General features: G+C 39.7%; 1 protein-coding gene across 3 annotated transcripts in view; it reads left to right on the top strand.

The window, feature by feature from the left end:
- Dcaf7 (DDB1 and CUL4 associated factor 7) overlaps positions 1-21198 on the top strand; it is a 30263-nt gene continuing 9065 nt past the window's right edge. For all 3 annotated transcript variants that reach the window (XR_216214.4, XR_216213.4, XM_003465922.5), the window contains exons 1-4: positions 1-386; positions 15295-15453; positions 16125-16236; positions 16733-16851. Coding sequence is in view for 1 of the 3 variants with exons in the window: in XM_003465922.5 (XP_003465970.1) it covers positions 249-386; positions 15295-15453; positions 16125-16236; positions 16733-16851 (528 nt within the window). In the remaining 2 variants the exon portion in view is untranslated. The remainder of the gene's footprint in view (positions 387-15294; positions 15454-16124; positions 16237-16732; positions 16852-21198) is intronic.

Genomic DNA, 21198 nt, shown 5'->3' with positions numbered 1-21198 from the left:
GAGAGCGGGGCGGCATCCCAAGCGGAAGGTGGTGGTTGTGGGTTCTGAAGCTCGTTTGAAAGTGGGGGTCGGGTGAGGCCGTCGTTGTTTGTCGCGGTGGCCCCCCTTCCGGGGTAGACCGTTCCTGCCCGCCCCTGCCCCGCCTCCCTTCGGACACTTGGGTGTCAGTCCCGGCTCTCCGCCAGCGTCCCTCTTGCCCGCCGCACCTCGCTGTCGCTTCGGACAGCTCTGCGGCCCGGGCAACCACCATGTCGCTGCACGGCAAACGGAAGGAGATCTACAAGTATGAAGCGCCCTGGACCGTCTACGCCATGAACTGGAGCGTGCGGCCTGACAAGCGCTTTCGCCTGGCTCTGGGCAGCTTCGTGGAGGAGTACAACAACAAGGTGGGCCGGGCAGGGGCTCGGAACTCAGCTGGCGGGAAGCAGACCGGGAGTGCCTTCTCTGGCCCGGCGCTCAGACCCGAGAACCCTCCTGCACACCAGAGCGGTTCCTGTGTCTGGCCCTGTGCTGAGGGTTCTGTACTCTTTGTCTCAATTCTGGCAATATTCCTGTGTAGTGTGGAAACTGAGGCACAATAGGTGACTTGCCCCATGGCAACCAGGTATTTCGTGGTGGCAACAGATTTCAAAGCCGAGTTTATCCCAAAGCTATGGCATGTATCCACCCATTCTCACAACTCCTGCCGCCTTGCTTCAGTTGTTGGGGCAGAGGAGGAAAGAGGGAGTGATGGCTATGAAGGAAAAGGACAGACAGATCAATCGGTGGTCGCACACTCCTGGCCACACTAGATTTGTCAGCACTGTTTAGCATGCTCTGCCCTCCTGCTTCCTATTCCAACCCCAGTTACTACCGTGTGTTTCCAGCCTTCCTGCCAGCTTTGGCATAGCTCTTGCTTCTTGACATTCCTGCTTTTCAGGGCTGTCTCTAGTTGGAAGTTGGCCTGCCTGTGATCCTGGCATTGTTCATGAAGAGAAGCATGACACCTGATCTAATCTTTTCTTGGCTCCTTTTATGTTGATTTGCGATCTTGAGTAAGTTTTGACTTGTTGAATGTCCATCAATTTAAGAACCGTTCATTGAGCATTGTCAGAGGGGGAAACTTTTTGCAGTGCAAAACAAGTGTATTTTTGAGAGTTGTTGGAAACAGTTTTCTTTCCTTTATCTGTTTCCTCACTAAAAGTGGGAACCATAGTGATCAGAACAACTAGAAACTTCAGCCAGTGGTGTTTCAAGCCAGGACTTCTTTTGACTGATGTGAACGTCAGACTTAAGAATAAGACTGTGCAGCAGTGACAAACCTGATGCAGGAGTAAAAAGCCAGGTGATCTAGGATTGAGTTCTGGCTGGCTCACTGACTATGAGATGTTGCACACGGCAGTTTTAGTATGCTTGACCCACTGCTTGCTTCAGGAAACAGATTCTGTTTACATGCAAAGGTCTGCCAACATATTTTAAATATTTTAGATTTGTTTGTAGTTTTTCAGGAGCACAACTATTTCTCTGGAATATGTACTAACTTTGGTATCTCCTTTGAGAAAGAGATGAAAGGTGTGAATTCTGATTGTCTAAACATTACACATTCACAAATCCTGGGGAGCATACACTGATGCACTCTGACCCAAGCAAGACAGCTTTATTTCCTTTCCTCTGATGCCTCTTTCTGCCATGGCAGGCAACAACACTGGGAGTGGAATTAAAAGACCCGGTGTGAATATTGTGTAAGATTAAGACCCACCAGAACTATTATTTAAAATACCAGACCTCTTCTCATCATTACGTTTTCAAGAACGTAAAATACCTAGGATTCCAAAGAAAACCAATTATATGGTACTACAAGTATCAGGATTTTTTCTTTTCATAAAGTGATGATGTAGTATTATGGACCTTTAACTCACTAAAAGAAATTATATTTTCTCCTGCAATTACCATAATTTGAAGTAGTGATAAAGATAGGCAGTATTTTAAGATGTATTACGATGTGAAAAAACAAGGTTTCTGTTGGAGACAATCATAGGTACTCATACTGCTGTGTGTGGCTGCCTCCATTCATAACTCAGGAGATGCTGTCTTTGAATTAGAGGTTAGTGAAAATATGAGCATAATTTTCCAGTTCAAGTTCATGGCCTCCAAGTTAAGAAACCTTGTTATACAGGAGTCTAGGAGGTGGTGGGCAGTATGTCCTAATTTACATTAGTGGTTCTCAGACTGTTTGGCGGGAAGTTCTACCATTAAAGTGACAGACTTCATAATTTAGAGGAATTTAAAGAATTGAAAGTTTTAGACCTTAGCTCCTTTCCATGGATGGTAAGTGCTACCAAAGGACAAGATAACACATCAAATTAGCATTGATGAAAAGACCCTAAAATAGTTATCTTTTTTCATGTGGACACGTTGACTAATGAAACCTGATTGTAAATTTCAAATTTTAGTATTAATATGATTATGATTTTGTATTCTCAAATCGCTCATAGTTGGTTCATGGGACTAAACCTGTAAGATTTTTTGGGGTTGGGATTTGGTACCAGGCATCGAACTCACAAGTTCGTACTTACCAGGCAGGAGCTGAGCTAACCCCCTGGCCAAACCTACAAGGTCTTAAGAGTTTGATTTCCAGGTCTTCCCTTATAAGAACAAGTTTTTAATTTAATTTAATTTAATTGTGTTTTGAGACAGGTTCTTGCTAAAGTGATTCAGGCTGGCCTTGAACTCTCAGTGTTGCTCCTGCCTAAGTCTGCCATGTGCTGGGATTATACGCATTCACCATCACACCTATCGAAAATAAATTTAGGAATTGTTGCAGAATAAAGAAACAGATTCTATTTATTACACTTTGAATAAAAAGCCCTATTATTGGTGTTGTGGTTTATGTTCTTTTTGGGTGCTATAGCAATGGTTTTTGGTATCAGAAGAATGGTTCTCTAAATTTTAGTGTGAGAATCTCAAGGGACTTGCTCAGTCCTGGGCTTCAGTCCTGAAGTTGACAGGCACAAGTGGTCTAGATGGCCTTCTAAGAAATGCACCCCAGAGTTACCTTTGCGTTTCTGAATGTTGGTCCTGCCCTTTCATCCAAGTTCACCCATAGTAAAAGCTATATTGCTAGATGACCTCTGTGAGATAGCCTGGGTTGAGGTTTTTTGTTTTAGTTTTTTTTCTTTTTTCTGAGATGTAGAGCTTGAACCCAGGGCCACATTCATGCTAGCCAACTGCTGTGCTGCTGAGTTACATCCCCAGCCCTGGGCTAAGCTCTGAATCCTCCCATTTCCCAGTTTTGTGTGGCTGTGGGCAAGTTATGCTCTGGGCTTCAGTCTCCTCATCTGTACAAGAAGGGCAGTAGGTACTGAGTTTCCCCGTCTTATAAGGTTGTTATGTAGATGATAAAATTTAATGTGTGTACTGGACTTAGGAACTGTAGTATGGAGTAAGTCATTGAGAAATGTTAACTACTTATTATATGTGCTGCTGAAGCAAGCATGTATATTAGCTATTTAATCATCAGTCTTACCATACTGTAATTGAAATATATATGAGGAGAATTATTTGGATGTTAGGTAAATTTGAATTTTGTATTTTTCAGAGAGGAATCAGAACCTTAAGTCAGACAGGTATGTCAAAGGGCCATTATGTCCACCTCCTATCTTTTAAGGATCTGAGTAGAAAAATTTCTTAGTCTTTTAACCAGTCTAGCAGCTTCTCATAGTCAGACTCCCAGGAGCATAACGTGCTAGCCTAAGCTAATTTTCTCTAGTTCTGTCTCACTTGCACACAGTAGCTCTAACATAAGAATTTGATATTGCTCCTAAGGTGATTGTTTGGTTGTTTATTTTTCACAGTACTGGGGTTTGAACCCAGGATCTTGTGATTGCTAGTCAAGTGCTCCTCAGTTTTAATATCTGCAGTCCTTGGGCAAGTAGATTTCCATTCTTCTGTTGGGAAAAGATGGAAACATTTCTTCCACTTAGGTGCGTGTTAACTAAACTTGCCACTTAAGCTCTGAAGTCTACCATCTGAAAAATATTTATTTTGAAGCTCCTAGTAAGCAATTGTATGTATATTTGATGCTTTTTGAAGTATCTAGGTATGATGACCATAAACCTGCAGTACATGCAAGTGAACATCTTTCTTGTCAGTCTGTTTGCTCCCTCTGAGTTCTGAGTTTCTTTCTTTTTCTTTCTTTCTTTCTTTTTGGACAGGGTCTCAATATGTTTAGGCTGCCTTGAACCTGTGATTCTCCTGTCTCAGCCTCCAAGAGTACTAGAATTATAGACATGTGCCACCACGACCAGCTTCTTTGAGATTTTTAATGCAGTTACTTTAATTACTATGACTGTGATAGTAAGTCATACAACAATGGCTCAAATTCTTAAAATACTGCTTTTCTGGGGCTGGGGATTTAGCTCAGCGGCATAAGCACCTGCCTTGCAAGCAGGCAGTCGTGAGTTCGATCCCTGGTACCGATAAAAACGAAAAAGACCAAAAAAAAAAATCCTGCTTTTCTATGTTAAAATAACAGTTGTAAAAATATGGTACATTAGAAGTTGGGAAGTTGTTCATTTCTTAGTATTTGTGGCAGCCCTGAGGATTCATGTTTGCTTATTAATTGGACATACATATATGTAAGTAATTAAACACATGTACATGATTGTACTTGAAAATCTCCTGTAGCCTTTATAAGATAAAAGAGTCTCGGCAGTGAAGAGAATATTTTAGCACACCGCGGTCAGCAGGGGAATATAGAAAGTAAAAACTCTTATGGTTTTATTCTCATTTTTCTAGACAGCGTGAGGGCTAATTCCTCTAAAAGGCCACTGAATCAGTTGTTTTTTGCCCTAATTCTATTCACACACACTTATTGGAGATGCTCTGATTGGATGGAGAATGAGTCTGTTTAGTGGTAGTCTGGCCTCCCTGAGGTTAGGAGCCAGGAACAAGGATTACAGGGCCAGAATGCATCTCGAAAGGTTGACAGAGCAGTGGTCCAAAGCAGTCATCAGCATTTGGATTGAAGAGAAGACAAATGATAAGGACCAGAAAAGTCCAGTTTAGCTTCTTAAAATACTGCTTTTCTGTTTTCTTTTCTTTTTTTTTTTTTTTGTCTTTTTTGAGACGAGGTTTTGCTATGCAGTTCAGGCTGGCCTTGAGCTCACTCTGTAGCCCAGGCTGGTCTCAAACTCGCAAGGATCCTCCCTCCTCAGCCTCTGGAGTGCTGGGATTACAGGCGTGAGCCACCAGGCCTGGCTCAAATTCTTAAAATACTGCTTTTCTGGGGCTGGGGATTTAGCTCAGTGGCATAAGCACCTGCCTTGCAAGCAGGCAGTCGTGAGTTCGATCCCTGGTACCGATAAAAACGAAAAAGACAAAAAAAAAAAAAAAAAAATCCTGCTTTTCTATGTTAAAATAACAGTTGTAAAAATATGGTACATTAGAAGTTGGGAAGCTTAAGCAGGCAGATCACCACTGAGTTTAAGAACACCCTGAATCTACATAGCGAGAACTTGTCTTAAAAGAAAGAAAGGAGAGAGAGAGAAGAGAAGAGAAAGAAAATGGTCCAATGATTGGTGTGTTGTGTTGATTTGGATAACTTGGTGGCTTGTTTAAAGATTTTACACACACACAAACAATACTTTATGTTCTGTACTAGTATTTGGGGGCGGGGTCCAAATCATTGTATTGAGGAATTTGGAGTGGGGAGAAACAGCTCAAAACATACTTTAGACAAGGAGAAGGGATGTCCTTGGCATGGCTGGACCTTTCTGTTTCTGCCATCGCCAAAAAAAAAAAAAAGTCTGTACTAGTATTAAAGTAGAATATCATTCCTTCTTCAAGGAGTTTACGATGACAAACTAGGTGGACATGGTACTTTAAAAAACTGTAAGATGTGAATAATGCATACTTTATTGTTTTCTCATGACGTGGCGAAATAGAACATGTCATGTTTTCAAGGGATATTTTAAATTTCATATTTTCTTCTTAGGAGTTTAAAAATGAGTAAAAATGAACAGGGCCTTCCTATAATCCCAGCGCTCTGGGAAGCTGAGGCAGGAGGATCGCAAGTCAAGCCATCCTGTGCAATTTAGCAGACTGTCTCAGTAAACAAAGGAACCTTAAAAAAAGGTTGGGCATGTACCTCAGTGCAAGAGTCATAGGTTCAATCCCTAGAATTGAAAAAATGGGGGATCCTGCCTTGCAGCTTTTCTTTTTAGGGGCTTTTGTTTCACCAGTTGGGCAAAGCATTGTAGAACAATGGTTTTAGAAAGGCTCTGGCAGCGAGGCATGAAAATGCTTATTAACAGAATAGAGAAGGAAAACCATGAGGAAAAGGCAGAGGAAAAAACCTAAATGTCAACAATAAAAATCATCAGATTTGATTTTTTTCTTATGTTCCTATGGTAATGTAAAGAAGGATGGTGGCATAATAGGTATAGGAAAGTGCTGAGTAAGAGTGTGGCTGAAGAATAAACTCAGAAGAGCTGCAGTTCTCCAGAGTGGGACTCTGATGGAGCAAATCAATCTTTTAGGACCATGAGAAGCAAGTGCATAGGCTGGTGGCAGGAGCTTCTCCAGACTGCGGTTGACACCTTAAGGAGAAAGGGAGCCAGGTGTACAAGGACACATAGACATGGTCTAAAGACTGAATTGTGAACAGCGTGGTGATGTCTCATCTTGCGTGGCCAAAGAGATTCAAAAGCTCTGTGTATTTTGCCAACTTGGACTGTGGGCCTGTCCTCCCTTGCGCAGAAACCTCCTTCAGATTAACTAGGAGAACCTGCCTCATTCTAAAGGAACCAGGATGTAGCTAAAAAGATAATATAAGAAAAGTGGTGTGTACATAAGTAAATGGCAGGTAAGGTACTTACACCAGGAAAGTTTTTTTTCCTCAGCTGAAAAGTAATGTCTGGTCCTACCAGTGAGAGTTCAGAGAATTTAAGAAAACACTGAACTCCAATTAGAGATACAGGCAAACAGGTGATAGGAGAAAATAGAATTGTCAGAGCATAGGAAGGTAGAAAAGAAAAGTATATAGTTGTTACAGAGTTAAAAGCTTCATTAAGATAAAGTAAAGGCTTTTAAACTATTAAAAACACAGAAAAGGATCAGGAAGACAAAAACAATCAAATAGAAATTAAAAACTGTAGCCAGCCTGGGTTACACAAAGTTTAAGGCCAGCCTGGAATAGAGACTTTGCCTCAAAAAAAAAAAGAAAAAAAAAGAAAGAGGCAAAAGGAATTTCATACTTTACACCTTGGAAAGTGTAAGATCAAGTAGACAAGTCTAAAGCTATAGAGGATTTAAAAAGTAACAGTTTGTTTTTGTAAGTACATAAAGTTTGTGTCTAATAAGAAATGCAGTGTTCAACAACATAACCTAATTTACAGAAATTGACCATATTTTGAAATTAACAAGAAGGGCTGGGAATATAGCCCCGTGGCATAAGTGCCGGCCTGGCAAGGGGAGGGTCCTGAGTTCAGTTCCTGGTACATAAATAAATAAATAAACTTAACAAGAATTAAAGTCATTGGAAAAAATACTACATATCAAAGATGAGGAAATTGAAGCCCCAATATGCCAAATCATGTGTCTAAAGTCACACAAAGGATAAAAGCAGGGCTAGAACTAAAGTACTGTCTCTAGAGTCTTAAATGCATATTGATGTCAAGAATCTAGGCAAAAAAATAAAGAATAAACAGTATGTTGAAAAACTCGAAAGTTACCTGCTAAATTAAACATCAGGAGTTAATATAATTAGAGCCAGAGCCAGGAATTTAGCTCAGTGGCACAAGTGCCTACATGGCAAGTGCAAGGTCATCAGTTTGATCCCCAGTACCAAAAAAAAAAAGAGAGAGAGAGAGAGAGAAATAATTTATACTAATGGAAAAAAAATTGAGCCAGAACAACTGGTAGAATTGAATAAAGTATTCCAAAAATCATATATAGATATGTAATATATAAGATAGGACTTTAATTCACTGGAGAATAATTAAATTATATGGCATAATTATCCATCTGGCAGAAAAATTTAGAACCTTCTAACTTTGTACATGAAACTCAATTCCAGATCAAATATCTAAATCGAAAGAAAATCACATAGACAATATTAGAGAATTTGCTAGGAATGTGTCCTGGGGCTATGGTGAGCAGGGAAGAAGACAGTCTTTAAGGTAACCATTACAACCAGAGTCAGCTATCGAAGAGTTGACAGATGTGACATTAAAAGGTCAAAATTGCTGCGAAATCTGTATTTCTTTAAATTGTTTTTTTTTTAACTGCTTTGTTCTGTTTTGATATGTTTAATCTTACCCTCTTTGAGATGTAAAACAAACGTGTAGGACTGATAACCATATTACTGAGCTCTTGTTCGATCATAGAGCAGAAGGGTTTGTAGTGTCACTTTATGAATGTCATTCTAAATACTTTAATTCTATAACATGAACAGCTATTTCTAAGATGACATTGTGTAACTTATCAACCAGCAATTTCTTACCGTTTGCTTTTCTGTAATTTTGTATTATTTCTACCCTTTTTTATCTCCATGTATTCTTTTGTTTCCTTTTCTTTAAAAAAAAAAAAAAGATCAAAAATTTCTCTGTGAAAGGGTGTGCTTTTAGTAGGATCAAAAGTCAAAGCAGCAGGCCAAGTGTCAGTGTTTTCTAAACATGAGATAATAAGAACTAAGTCTGTTAGTGTGATAGACTAATGGACAAAGGACATGAAGAGCCAGCTCACAGGAGATAAATTGCAAGTGAACAATAAACAGGAAAAGATCTTCAACCTCACAGGGAAGGGAAAGGAAATTGGCCTCTGGTATTTTTTTTTTCCCTTTCAAATTGATGAGAATTAAGTTATTTCTTCTAGTGCTGATAAGTTTGCACACAATTGGTAGGAATGTGAATTGCTGCTCCCTCTTTGGAAAGTAAATTGGGATCTATTAAAATTTAGAATGCACTTATTTTTCACTACAGAAATCTCATTCTTGGGAGTTTGGTTTCCAAAAGTAAGACAGTAGTCCCTAAACATGAGTGTATAAGAAGTAATAGCAAGAAAAAATGATTAAGATGTGATATATGTGTGAACAAGCTCCCCAAGACGAATGTAATGTTGTGTGTTGCAAACATATACTAATAAAAAAAAAAAAAACTGAAAAAAAGTAGTGGCAAGAAAGAGAAATAAGAGCTGGGAGTTAATATAGTTAGAGCCAGAGCCAGGATTTAGCTCAGTGGCACAAGCACCTGCCTGGCAAGCGCAAGATCATGAGTTCCATCCCCCAGTATGGGGGGGGGGGCGGGGATAATGTACACTAATGAAATTGGTGAGTAAGAACAGGATACAAAGAGTTATCTCTCTATATTGACCTGAAGGATGCCCATTATTTTGTACGTTAATAAATTTGATAGCCATAGCTATATTGCTCAGTGTCTTTTTTCTTTTGAAAGAAAAAAATTGATAATACAGAAAATAAAAACAAGTTAATAGGAAATTAACAGTGGTTAATATGTTGTACATTGTTATCTTAAAAGTAGTTGCTCAGATTACAAGATAAAGATGAGAAATTGTTCAACCAATGTAAGCGTAAAATTTTCAGTGAACTAAGATGAGTTTTCCATTTTTCTAAAACTTGAGGGAAAATTTTTAAACTTTTATATATATGTATATGCTTAACTATATAAAAGAACGTAGAAGCAAGCAACTTTGTGGTTATGTGTGTCCCACACATCTGTAATTATAGAGGTCTGGGAGGCTGAAGCAAGAAAGTCACATGTTTAAACCCACTCTGGGCAATTTAGAAATTTAGTGAGATCCTAGTTAAAAAAAAAAGGGCTGGAGGTGTAGCTCACTGCAGAGGGCCTGGTTCAACCTCTTTTACTACCACCAAAAAAGAAAAAAAAAATGTAGAAGCAACACACACCAAATTAATAATGTGAGTTTGTTGATGGCATGGGGGGTGTTTAAACATTCATATAGACAAACCCCTGTGATTTTATACAATGGTGGTGATACACCTTATAATCCTGTAATCTAAAAATTCATTTAAAAACAAAATAAATCCAGTTGAGAGATCATCAAAATAGATAAAACTGTAAGTCTGAGCAAGAAAATGATAGGTAATATAATGGTAAAGAGTTCAGGGTAGAGCCTTATTGTCTATTCCCTTTTCTACTGGGCACTTTTTATCAAGGAAATTATGTATAAATAATAATAGAGGAGAAACCTAGCATCACTATATTAATAGCTGATCAAGCATGTCCAACATGGGGCTGCTTCTTGGTGAACTAAGTTGACAAAGTGTTCCTTGGTTTTGAAGCCTAAGTGAAACTGCATTTCTACCTCTAATGCAAGGATATTCATTGTAGTATTTATAATAGCAAAGTAATGGAATGTAATGAAAGTAACTGTGAGTGGTTAAATATATTGTGTGTTTTATTATAATCTGCTATAAAAGAATGAGATAGAGCTACTCATCTTGACATTGAACAATCTTCTGCGATACGTGGCATGCGCAGATCATGAGTTCCATCCCTCGTACCAAAGCGGGGTGGTGACACATACCTGTAATCCCAGCTCTTGGGAGGCTGAGGAAGGAGGATTCTTACAAAGCGAGACCAGTCTGGGGCCTGGGGATTTGGCTTAGTGGTATAGTCACCTGCCAGACAAGTGCAAGGTTGTGAGTTCGATCCCCGGTACCAAAAAACCCAAAAACAAACAAACAAAAAACCCCCCAGACAATTGATGGAGACCAACCTCGGCTACAAAGTGAGTTCAAGGCCAGCCTGAACTGCATAGTGAAATCCGCTCTCAAAAAGGCAAAAATTTAAAAAAAAAAAAAAAAAAAAGGGTAAAACATACACACCATCTAATGCCAAAATGCTCTCTTGAGTCTTCGGCCTCCAGAGGTAAAGGGAACAGGGTTTTAGTCTAAGAAGGTTCCTTCCTGTGTACTACCCCCGACTCACTCTGTGCTATAGTACAGACCCTGTTAAAATACTCACTTTGGTGTTCCTGTAAAAAGAAAGAGGAGAGGGAGAAAGAGAAAGGGAAAAAAAAGAAAAGGACAGGCAACAATACTTAGGCACATATGTACGGGAACCTATAGGGAATAGTAGCAAGAAAGCCAAATTTGGAAGCTATTGCTATAGACTGTACAAGAAAATATAAGGTAGATCCCATCTAAGACATTTACTGTGGTAAATAGCATAAGACAGTGATGCTTTCCGGAGGCAATTTGGAATTAATCACCAAATGCGTCATATTAGGAAAGATCATGGAGCCAGGGATTTAGCCCAGTGGTGTAAGTGCCTGCCTGGCAAGCGTGAGTTCGATCCCTGCTTCCAAAAAAAAAAAGAAGAAAGAAAGATCGTAAGTAGTCTATACAGGAGATGAGACATTATAATATTAAAAGTTCTTGTACTGAAGAATACATAGAATTAATTATTTCATACAGCTCTGAGGTAGATACAATCACTTTACAGATTGGGAAACAGGATTGACAAAGTAAAGTTACACTGCCCAGGTCCATCAGTTAACAAATGGTAAGTGAGGAACACTGGAAACCAGATACCACTGTACGATATTAATATTAGGCAGAATTGAGATCAAGAGAAAGGAGGTGTGGGAATTTTAAGAATATTGGTGGAAATGTGAAGGCATGAGACAAAGATGGGGAGCAGTGAGATCAGTGAAAGTGATGACAGCGTGGTGGTAGATGACTTTGAATGTTAGCTTGAGAGGATCCTAAGTGGTAAATGCTCGTAGCATCTGTTATTGGGGCCTGTGAAGAAATGCCTGATGACTTTGACAGGCAAGTTTTAGAAGTGAGCGTAGCCTTTTCTCTTGTAGTTTAACCTCATGGTGTTCCCTACATGTTTAAAAAGAAGGATTTGGAGTTTTATGCTTCCTACTATAACCATTTCTGGTAGTAGCCACTCAGTATTTGCTGAATGAATATATGAATGAAATATCTGGCCCAGAATCTATATTGTTTTATCTTCCTCCCACCATGGGTGATGCCAGATATTTCCTATTCCACCACAAACCGTCACTCACTGAGTACTTTTTGTGTGTGTGTGTGTGTGTGGTTTTTTTTTTTTTTTTTTTGAGACAGGGTCTCTCTGCAAAGTTCAAGTTGACCTTAAACTCACTATGTAGCCCAGGCTGGCCTCAAACTTGCCATGATCCTTCTGCCTCAGCCTCCAAGTGCTGGAATTATAGACATGCACTACCACACCGGGCAGACACTACTACTTTTTGCAAAGATCAGAATGTGAACTTTTTGATTCGCTGTAAGGTCTGTTCCGTTTGGTCACAGTCCCTCTTGTGGCCCTCCCTGGGCATACCTTACCATTTTCAGTACCTATCATCAGAAGCCCTTAGCCTTCCTTTCCCACCTGTTCCCTCTGTGTGCCCCAAATCTAGCTTCTCCCCGGTCCAGTGTGTGCGGTGTGGGTCTGTCACCCTCAGAGGGCTCATGGCCATACTGCTCTCCTGTCGGGTACTCTGCGGGGTGGGGGGGTGCCTCCCTCAGCTCACTGTGCCTTCATAGCTCTTCCCGCACAGTTCCTCTCAAATAGGTCTCCTTGCTGCCACCAAACGGCTCGTTTTGTGTGCTACCTTTGCACATCTGCACCTTCTGTTCCCCCTCCTGGGATGCCCTTCTCTTCCTTTATTGTCTATGTGGCTCCTTCCTATACACTTTCAAGACTGCTCAGAATCAAACTCTACCTTTCCTCCTTCACCCAGTTTGAAATACTGTTTTTGTTTGTTTTGATGAACCAGTTACCAGTTATTGCTTGTGTTACAAATAAGCAAATCAATGTACTAATCTTTGACTCTGCTTTTATTGCTTTCTCACATGTTCTCTAGAGCACTGAGTTCTGTCTCCTTTTACAGTCTTACACATTATCTCTCCAGCACATTCTAAGTTATTTGAAAGCCCTGAAGTGCTCCATAAAGTGAGTAGATTTAGTTATCTTACAGATTTTTAAAGTTAGATATGTAATTGTATGTAAAAGATTGAAGAGGTATCTTGGTGGTAGAGTGCTTGCCTCGGATGTATAAGACCGCAGATTTGATCCTGAGCACTGCAAAAATAAAAGAAATCAAACAAAAACCAAATAAATAAAGAATTTTTTAGGTATCTACAAAAAGCTACTAAAACTAGTAACTAATGGAGCAAAGTTAAGGATTCATAATTAAATGTACAGAAATAAATGAATAATCAGAAATTGAATTTTAAAAATGGTGTTGTTAATTCTGGAAAAAAATTCCATTCATAATAGCATAAAGGAATAAAAATTCCATTTATACTAACATAAAGGAATAAAGTTAATGAAAACATTAAGTATACCAAAAACTCTAGCATTGTAGAAAGAAATTGTGAGGGGTGGAAAATAAATGAAGAACTATGCTATATTCATAGATTCAAAGACTCAATATTAACACAGTAATTCTTCCCGAAGAGGTCTGTAGATTCAACACAATTGTAGTTAGCAGGCTTTCTGCAGAACTTGACCAAATGATTATAAAATTTGCACATTGATGATACATGCCTGTAATACCACCTCTTAGAAGGCTGAGACAGGAGTGAAAGCTCGAGGCCTGCCTGGGCTACATAGGGAGACCTTGTCTCAAAATAAAATGGGCTGGAGATTTTAAGTCAGTGATAACATACCCTGATTTTGATCCCTAGTACCATAAAAACAAAACAACTGGAAATACCAAGTGCTGACAAAGATGTGTAGCACCTGGCATGCTTATATATTGCTCGTGGGAATGCAAAATGATACTGTCCTTTTAGAAAACAGCTTGACAGTTTTAAGTAAAGTTAAAAATAGCCTTATCATATGACTCCACTGTTGTACTCTTAAAGATACCTACCCAGAGAAGTGAGTCCACCAAAAGACTTATACATAAATGTTCATGGCCGCAATGTTTATAATAGCCATAATCTAGAAATAGCATGCATTGAATAATAAATGGATAAATTATAAATGGTGCAATATTTTTCAACAGTAAAAAAATGAGCTACTGATACAGGAACATGGATGCATTTCAAGATTGTAATGCTGAGTGACAGTAGTTAGACATAAAATTCTCAGTACTGTAAATTCCTGTGTAAGTAACATAGAAGAAGACAAAACCATACATAGATCAGTGTTTAGGGGTAGAGCATTGTGGAGGAGCCTAAAATAACGTTTTGTTTTTTTGATACTGGGGATCAGACTCAGGACCTTGCACTTGCAGGCAGGTACTTGTGCCACTGAACTAAACCCCAGCTGAGATAACATTTTGGTTGGTAAAAGAGTTCTATAGATTAATTATAGTGAGGGTTACAAAACTGTATACTGACCAGAACTCACTGGACTGTATACTTGGGTGAATTTTACTGTATGCAGCTATACTTAGTTGGGGGGTTATACTGGAATCAAAGACTGAATTAGGTCAGAAAGACCATACTTTCTTTTTGTGTGCTTTTCCTATTATTGGTGGGGAATGTGCTTTTCCTATTACGGAAATATTATGGTTAGTGCTTTTCCTATTATTGATTTTTACGAAAAATTCATACCATTCCCTCTGCCAGTTGATAGTTCATAAGCAAATATATTTGAGTGCCAGTTTCCATGGAGCCAGAATGAGTTTGATGTAGAAGATGGATGTTAATGATGAGACCAAAATTGACTCTAAGAAAAGGTGGAATGGTGGAAGCAGTTAGAATTTTCAGTGACACCCCTTGTTCTATTACTGTGGTTTGAATTCTTGAATGCTCATGCATTCTTACCTGTAAACCTGTTAAGTATCCAGTGTTGAGACTGTGTGTGTGTGTGTGTTTGTGTGTGTGTGTGTGTGTGTGTGTGTGTGTGTGTGTATTGTACACTGTTGGTTTTTAAGTGGAACATTAATTTATTACAAGGGACTACACAGGGTGTTTGATATCCCCAACCTCTGTAAGTACCCATAGCATTTCTCGTCATTGTGGAAACCAAAAAGTAGGCTTCACACTTTTTGATATTACAGAAGTTGGAGGAGGAGATGTAACAGACTAGAAGATAATACAGTTACCTGGCATGGGGTCAAGTGACAGACTTGTAGTCGGAACACCTGCATTCAAATCTTGTCTCTGTCTTTTACTATCTTTGTCGTGTGGAATGTAACTGAATCCTTTGAGTCTGAGTTTCCTGTCTGGCAGTGGGATAGCAGGTCTACATTCCTTTTTGTTGTAATAGTTTTTGACTCTGCAGTTAGATATTTGATACTGCTCCAGAAAAACAAATGCTTATGTGACTCAACTTCGGTATATTGCAGGTACAGCTTGTTGGATTAGATGAGGAGAGTTCAGAATTTATTTGCCGAAATACCTTTGACCATCCATACCCCACCACAAAGCTCATGTGGATCCCTGACACCAAAGGAGTCTATCCAGATCTGCTGGCAACAAGCGGCGACTATCTACGTGTGTGGAGGGTAAGCAAATGCTTCTTTAGCAGCTAGATAAGTAGCTTTCCGCGTGTTAGCTGTTAACTGTGTAGTCACAAAGAGTAAGACAGGATAAGGGTAGTGAGTGTCACTGCAGCCTGGGACAAATGAGCAAAGCTGCTTTGGACTGAATTGTTTGGCTCAGCAGATTTTCTAGTAAATCTAGCCAAGATTCCAAGAATTCTTGTCTTGGCTATAGTCAGCCTGGAAACCTGAGGCTCAGTTAATCTGATATGATGAATACATTCTTCAGTGGGGTTGGGGGTACTTGGTCTGTTAGTCTGTTAACAGTTAAGATATTTTTGTGTAAATTAAACAAAACATTAGGCCATTAATGTTAATAGATTATGTGAGCAGATCTTGGAATCTCCTTTCCCCTGTCAGCTGAACTCAACAAATTCAGTAGTCTGCGGTATATAGCCAAGTAGACAAGGTCCTAAGATTCTGGACAAAACAAAGTGAGAAGACCTCACCTTTAGAAAAAAAACTTTGGGAAGAAGTCTAATTTGGGGAGTTCTTATAGATTTTATTACTTTTTATGATAAAAATGTTTTCTCACATGTCTTAGATTTACCAAGATATTATCTGAATAGGGCTTTTAAATTTTTTTGTGAGGATAGGACTGGTTGATTTTTTTCCCCCCAATTATTATTCTTCAGGTTGGTGAAACAGAGACAAGGCTGGAATGTTTGCTAAATAATAACAAGAATTCGGATTTCTGTGCCCCCCTGACTTCCTTTGACTGGAATGAGGTGGATCCTTATCTTTTGGGTAAGGGAGTTAGGGAGAAACATGTATTCCAGTTTGAAGAAGAATGATACATTTTCTCAGAGAAAACACTGGATGAGGAGAAAGCATCACATATAACACTGGGCCAGTTTTTTGTTTGTTTTTGGTGCTGGGGATTGAACCTAGGGCCTCACACATACTGGGCAAGTGCTCTGCCTCTTAGTGACTCTCCAACCTCTGAATCAGTTTTGAATTAAGGGCCTGAGTTTCATGCAGCATCCTACACAAAACAGGGCCAAATGAGAAATGGGTTAGATGTATGGTTATTAATTCCTCACGTAGGGTTGAGCTTTCTGTGTGTGCATATCTTGTCTCTCTAGTTAAAATCTAAGCATCCTAAGATAAGGACTAAATGCTTCCTACACTCAGGAAGCATTTATGGCATGTTGTTTCCTGGCCAAGCAGATGAGCAAGCACAGAAGAGATGTTTGCATGGGAATCTTACCCCATCAGCGCTGACTTGCACTGGTGTTCACAGGTACCTCAAGCATCGACACAACTTGCACCATCTGGGGGCTGGAGACTGGGCAGGTGTTGGGGCGAGTGAATCTTGTGTCTGGCCATGTGAAAACCCAGCTGATTGCCCATGACAAAGAGGTAATGATGCTTTACTTTCCTCAGACACTTTCTATACCAGTAGGTAATGTGTCAGGTTATTCTTTCACTGTTTTGCAAATTATGTAGACAATCAAAATGCTTCATGTTCAAAGTAAAAATAATAGTGTATAAGAATGACAGGAACAGCATTGTTGTAGAATAATGCATTTTTTGACTAATATAAATGACTTGTTCTAAAGTCTGTTTTCCTTTTCATGTAACAGGTTTTTTTTTTTAATAATGAAGTCTCTTAGAGATACACTAGAAATTGGTGTGATTCAAAATAATTTCAGAGTAAAACTTACTTCACAATATAATGGTTTTCCTTTTAAGAGTAAAGGAAGAAAGACAACTTTCTGACAGACAAACCTAATTAATATTTTCTCTTTATATATATTTTATTGCATTCTAGTATATTTATGTAATCTTTATATTTCTAATATTATTTGGAAACAAACATTTTACTTTGATATGACATTTCTTTTATGTTTGTGGGAAAAACTGAAGAAAGGTACTGGTGATTATGGGGTGGTTTTGTGACAGGGTCTCACTATGCAGTTCAGCTGGCCTTGAACTCACTATGTACCTGAGGCTGTTCTCAAACTTGCAGTGATTGTCTTGCCTCAGCTTCCCAATGCTAGGATTACAGGTATGCTCAACCATACTCAGTTTAGTGATTAATCAAAGCATTCCTTTGATAATTTGGCATAGTAGTCTACCCAGAGCCATCCCATACTCCTATCTCATTTCTTTGAGGTTGTGTTTCTCTTTTTTTCTCCCTTAACCTCACAGTTAGTAGTATTAATATTTGTACAGGTAAAAAGGACATCTTGACCATGGTGAAAAATTGGAGATTATCAACAATATAGGAAGGTAGTTACATAAAGGGTTGTTTTTGGCCTCGGTGCTTCTAAGTTTTAAGATCTATTGTAAGACTGCTGGACTTGACTCCTGCTAAACCAGTTTCAAATGAAGAGTTTGTTTTGCCGAGAGTAGTAAGGAACTTCTAGAAGCTGTCTTGGTATCATGTGGTTGCTGCATTTTAGTTATATGACAACCTAATTTGCTGTTCTCTTTTAGTTCCTACTCAGAGACAGTAACTACTCCTAAGTATTGTATATAGACTAAGACTGTTTAAGCCATGGGATTTCTTACACGGATGAGGCAGCAGTAAACTAATGGAGAAAATAGGAGCAGCAGGAAGCTGTCGTTACCTAGAAGCCAGAAAGCCCAGTAGAGGACACAGGGTTTCTAGGGTCCAGGGGATGAGTTTAACTGGCAAAGACACTTTGGGGACAGAGTGAGGAGGAGAAGTACTTAGCTTTTTTCCCTGCTTCCCACCATCCAGTTTCCCACCAGGGCTTCCCATGGCTGAACCATCTAGAAACCGTCAGCAGACCTAAGACCCTGCCAAACTTAGCCTGTAAGAGTCAGTTCTCTTGTGAACAGAAAGGAGCAGGAAGGACAGTCTGCAATGGATCTTAGCAGATAGACCCCAGACCAGCACCTGGCCTTGAAGAAAGGAACCTGAGGATGGTGGTTCTGAGGCAAGCAGATCTTGCACCTTGATTTTCCTCACTCCTTTTCTCTGAATTTAAGGAAAGACTTATTTGGGATGCTTTCTTGGATGCCTGGCAGGTGGGCATAGAGGAGAGTTTAATACACTTGAGAATTATTACTCACTTTTTTTCCTGACAAACGACACATGGATAAAGGACCAGTCATTTAAAGCAAAGAGAACTTTGTGCACTGTGTCACACTGCTCCTGGGCACCTATGATGTCTCACCTGAGAGTATTCAGAGATGGTACCATGGGATGCATGTACTGCTGCATCTGCCTGAAATAGCTGGACAAGCCGTGATCTGCTGGGGCTGTCAGGCCTGGGAGCCTCTTGTTGATGACTGACCTACTTCCCTTTTGAACTCATTAATTACTAAAGAGAAGCATAATTTCTTTATTATCTGCTAGAGAGAAAGGAATTCAGAAGGTTAAATAGAAATGGATCTTAATTTGCTAGTGTACCTGAATAGGCTAAACCCGAGTATAAAAGCTGCAGTGTTTAATAAGAAATTCTACTCATGTGTCCTCAGAAGTCAGCTATCTTTATTATTTTTGACTGCAGAAGGTAGGTTTTGTTTGGGATTTTTGTTTTGTTTATTTGATACAGGGTCTTACTATGTAGTCCAGGCTGGACTCAAACTCACTATGTAGCCCAGGCTGGTCTCAAACTCATTCTCTTGCTGTAACCTCTCTATCAAGTGCAGTATTACAGGCATGAGCTACCATGCCAATTTGTTTTGTTTTGTTTTAAGAACAAACCCAGGAGTGCTGTACCACTAAGCTGTATCTTCAACCGTTTTGGTTTTTATTTTGTGAGTCTTGCTGAGTGACCTAGATTGGGTTTAAACTTGGCATCTTTCTGCCTTAGCCTCCCAAGTAGGTGAAATTGTGGACATGGGCCACCAAGCCCAACATGGGACTTTACTGTTTCTGTATCTCTTCACTTGTCTGACTCTAGAGTTTTATCTATCTCTCTTAGTCCCTCTCTGTCTCTGAAGCTCTTTATTGTTCCCTGCCTCTGTTTCTCCTAGACATTAGTTAGACAAAATGTTTGCAGAAAATTATAAATGCAGAAAAGTGTTTGAAATCTAAATTGACTCACTTATTGTTATGGTTATCTAAATATTCTCTCAAAGCCTTGTATGCCCAAAGGTGGGGCTTTGGGAAGGTGATCCGATTATATGGATTTCTAACTGACTGCTTGTGAGAAGGCAGGGTCTGGTTGGAAAAGTTGGTCACTATGTGTGTGGCCTATCTCCATCCCTGGCTTCTCCTTTGACACAGATTCTCATTTCTTGGCCAGCTTGCATGAACAGTTCTTAGCTGTGTCCCTCTGCCATGCTGTACTGCCTTGCAGCCAGTCAGCTGTGGGCTGAAACCTTACAAACTGTGAGCCAAAAGAAACCTCTCCTTTAAGTTGTGGGTGTCAGGTATTTTGGCCCAGCAATGAAGAAAGTGACCAAAACAGATTTTGGTACCAGAGAAATGAGGTCATTGCTGTGAGACAACCTGACCATGTGATTCAGGAGTCTTTGGAACTGGCTTATCTGAGGATTTTAAGTCTGGAGATGCCAGCAGGAGAAGCAGTTCTAGAATGCTGTAAGCCAAGCTTAATGGGAGATTCTGGTCAGAGCTCAGATGACTGGAATGCTGATTTTAAAAAAAAAAAAAAAAAGGCAAATAGAAAAGCCTTGGCTCGAAGGTTTTAGGAAGGAAGCAGGGCTTTGTTGGCAGTTGGACAGCAGCCACATGTGTTGTGCTCTGGCAGAAAACTTGTCTATGTTTTGCTCATGTCCCGAGACCACAGGAAACTTAGATTAAGGGTTAGATTAAGGGCACATTAAGCTGGCAGAGGAAATTTCAAGGCAGCCTAACATTTAGGCTATGGTATGGTATTGTTGAGGGCTTTTAGCCAGCTCTACCTTGAGAATCAAGTACAAATGGCATAGCTGAATGATGTTAAAAGTTTTCAGTTTTGCCAGAAAGTAGGCTTCTGCAAAGATGGAGCAGAGTTGAGTTTGGTTACTAAAACAGTTATTAAAATGAAGCCAAATTCTTTATAACAGTTTAGTAGAAAGGATGCATTCAGAGTGTATGAGGAATCAAAAAGGTCTTACCCTTCTCAGGCTCAGAATTGCAAAAGTGAAAGACTTGGCTTTGCGAAGAGAGCTGTAGCCGTAGTGGTTTATGTCATGTCTCCCTAAAGCTTCATTGAGGTGCAGTCAGGACCTTTGGGAAGTGATTGGATTTTGGGGACATTATAGCTGACTTGCTATTGGTGGGAAGAGACAGCTCACTGTGGGCTTGACCTAGAAGGTTGTATCTCCCTTCCTGGCTTCTCCCTTGATGCTCTGTTTCCTCTCTGCCATGATATGAGCTGCTTGCTTCTGCCATGCCGTCCTGCCTTGGAGCCAACCAACTGTGGACTGAAACGTGAGCCAAAATAAACCTCTTTTCCCTTAAATTATGAGTGTTGGGTATTTTGTCCCAGCAACAATAAAGCAACTGAGACACTTATGAATATAAACCATTTTGGAGAAGAAACATGTCCTAGGAAAAGAGTGATCCTAAATAGAGCAACACTTGACCTTCCATAATTCAAAACTGCTATTACCTCTTTCTTGCAAAATGAGTTTCAGGTTTAAGTTTCATAGCAGAATCAGCTTGACTGCTATTAAATGGCCTCAGGAGTGCTGCTTCCACCTTTCAAACTGATGATTTCAAACATAATTTGATCATGTGTGCCTGTGATTGCATATAAATGTAAAGCTGCCAACGCCCAGAAG

The sequence above is a fragment of the Cavia porcellus genome, unplaced genomic scaffold, assembly GCF_034190915.1.
Source record: "Cavia porcellus strain 051 isolate PalLab524CR breed Dunkin Hartley unplaced genomic scaffold, mCavPor4.1 scaffold_32, whole genome shotgun sequence".
NCBI lineage: Eukaryota > Metazoa > Chordata > Mammalia > Rodentia > Caviidae > Cavia > Cavia porcellus.
Note: the sequence above shows the minus strand (reverse complement) of the source record. Positions and strands in the feature narration are given on the sequence as shown.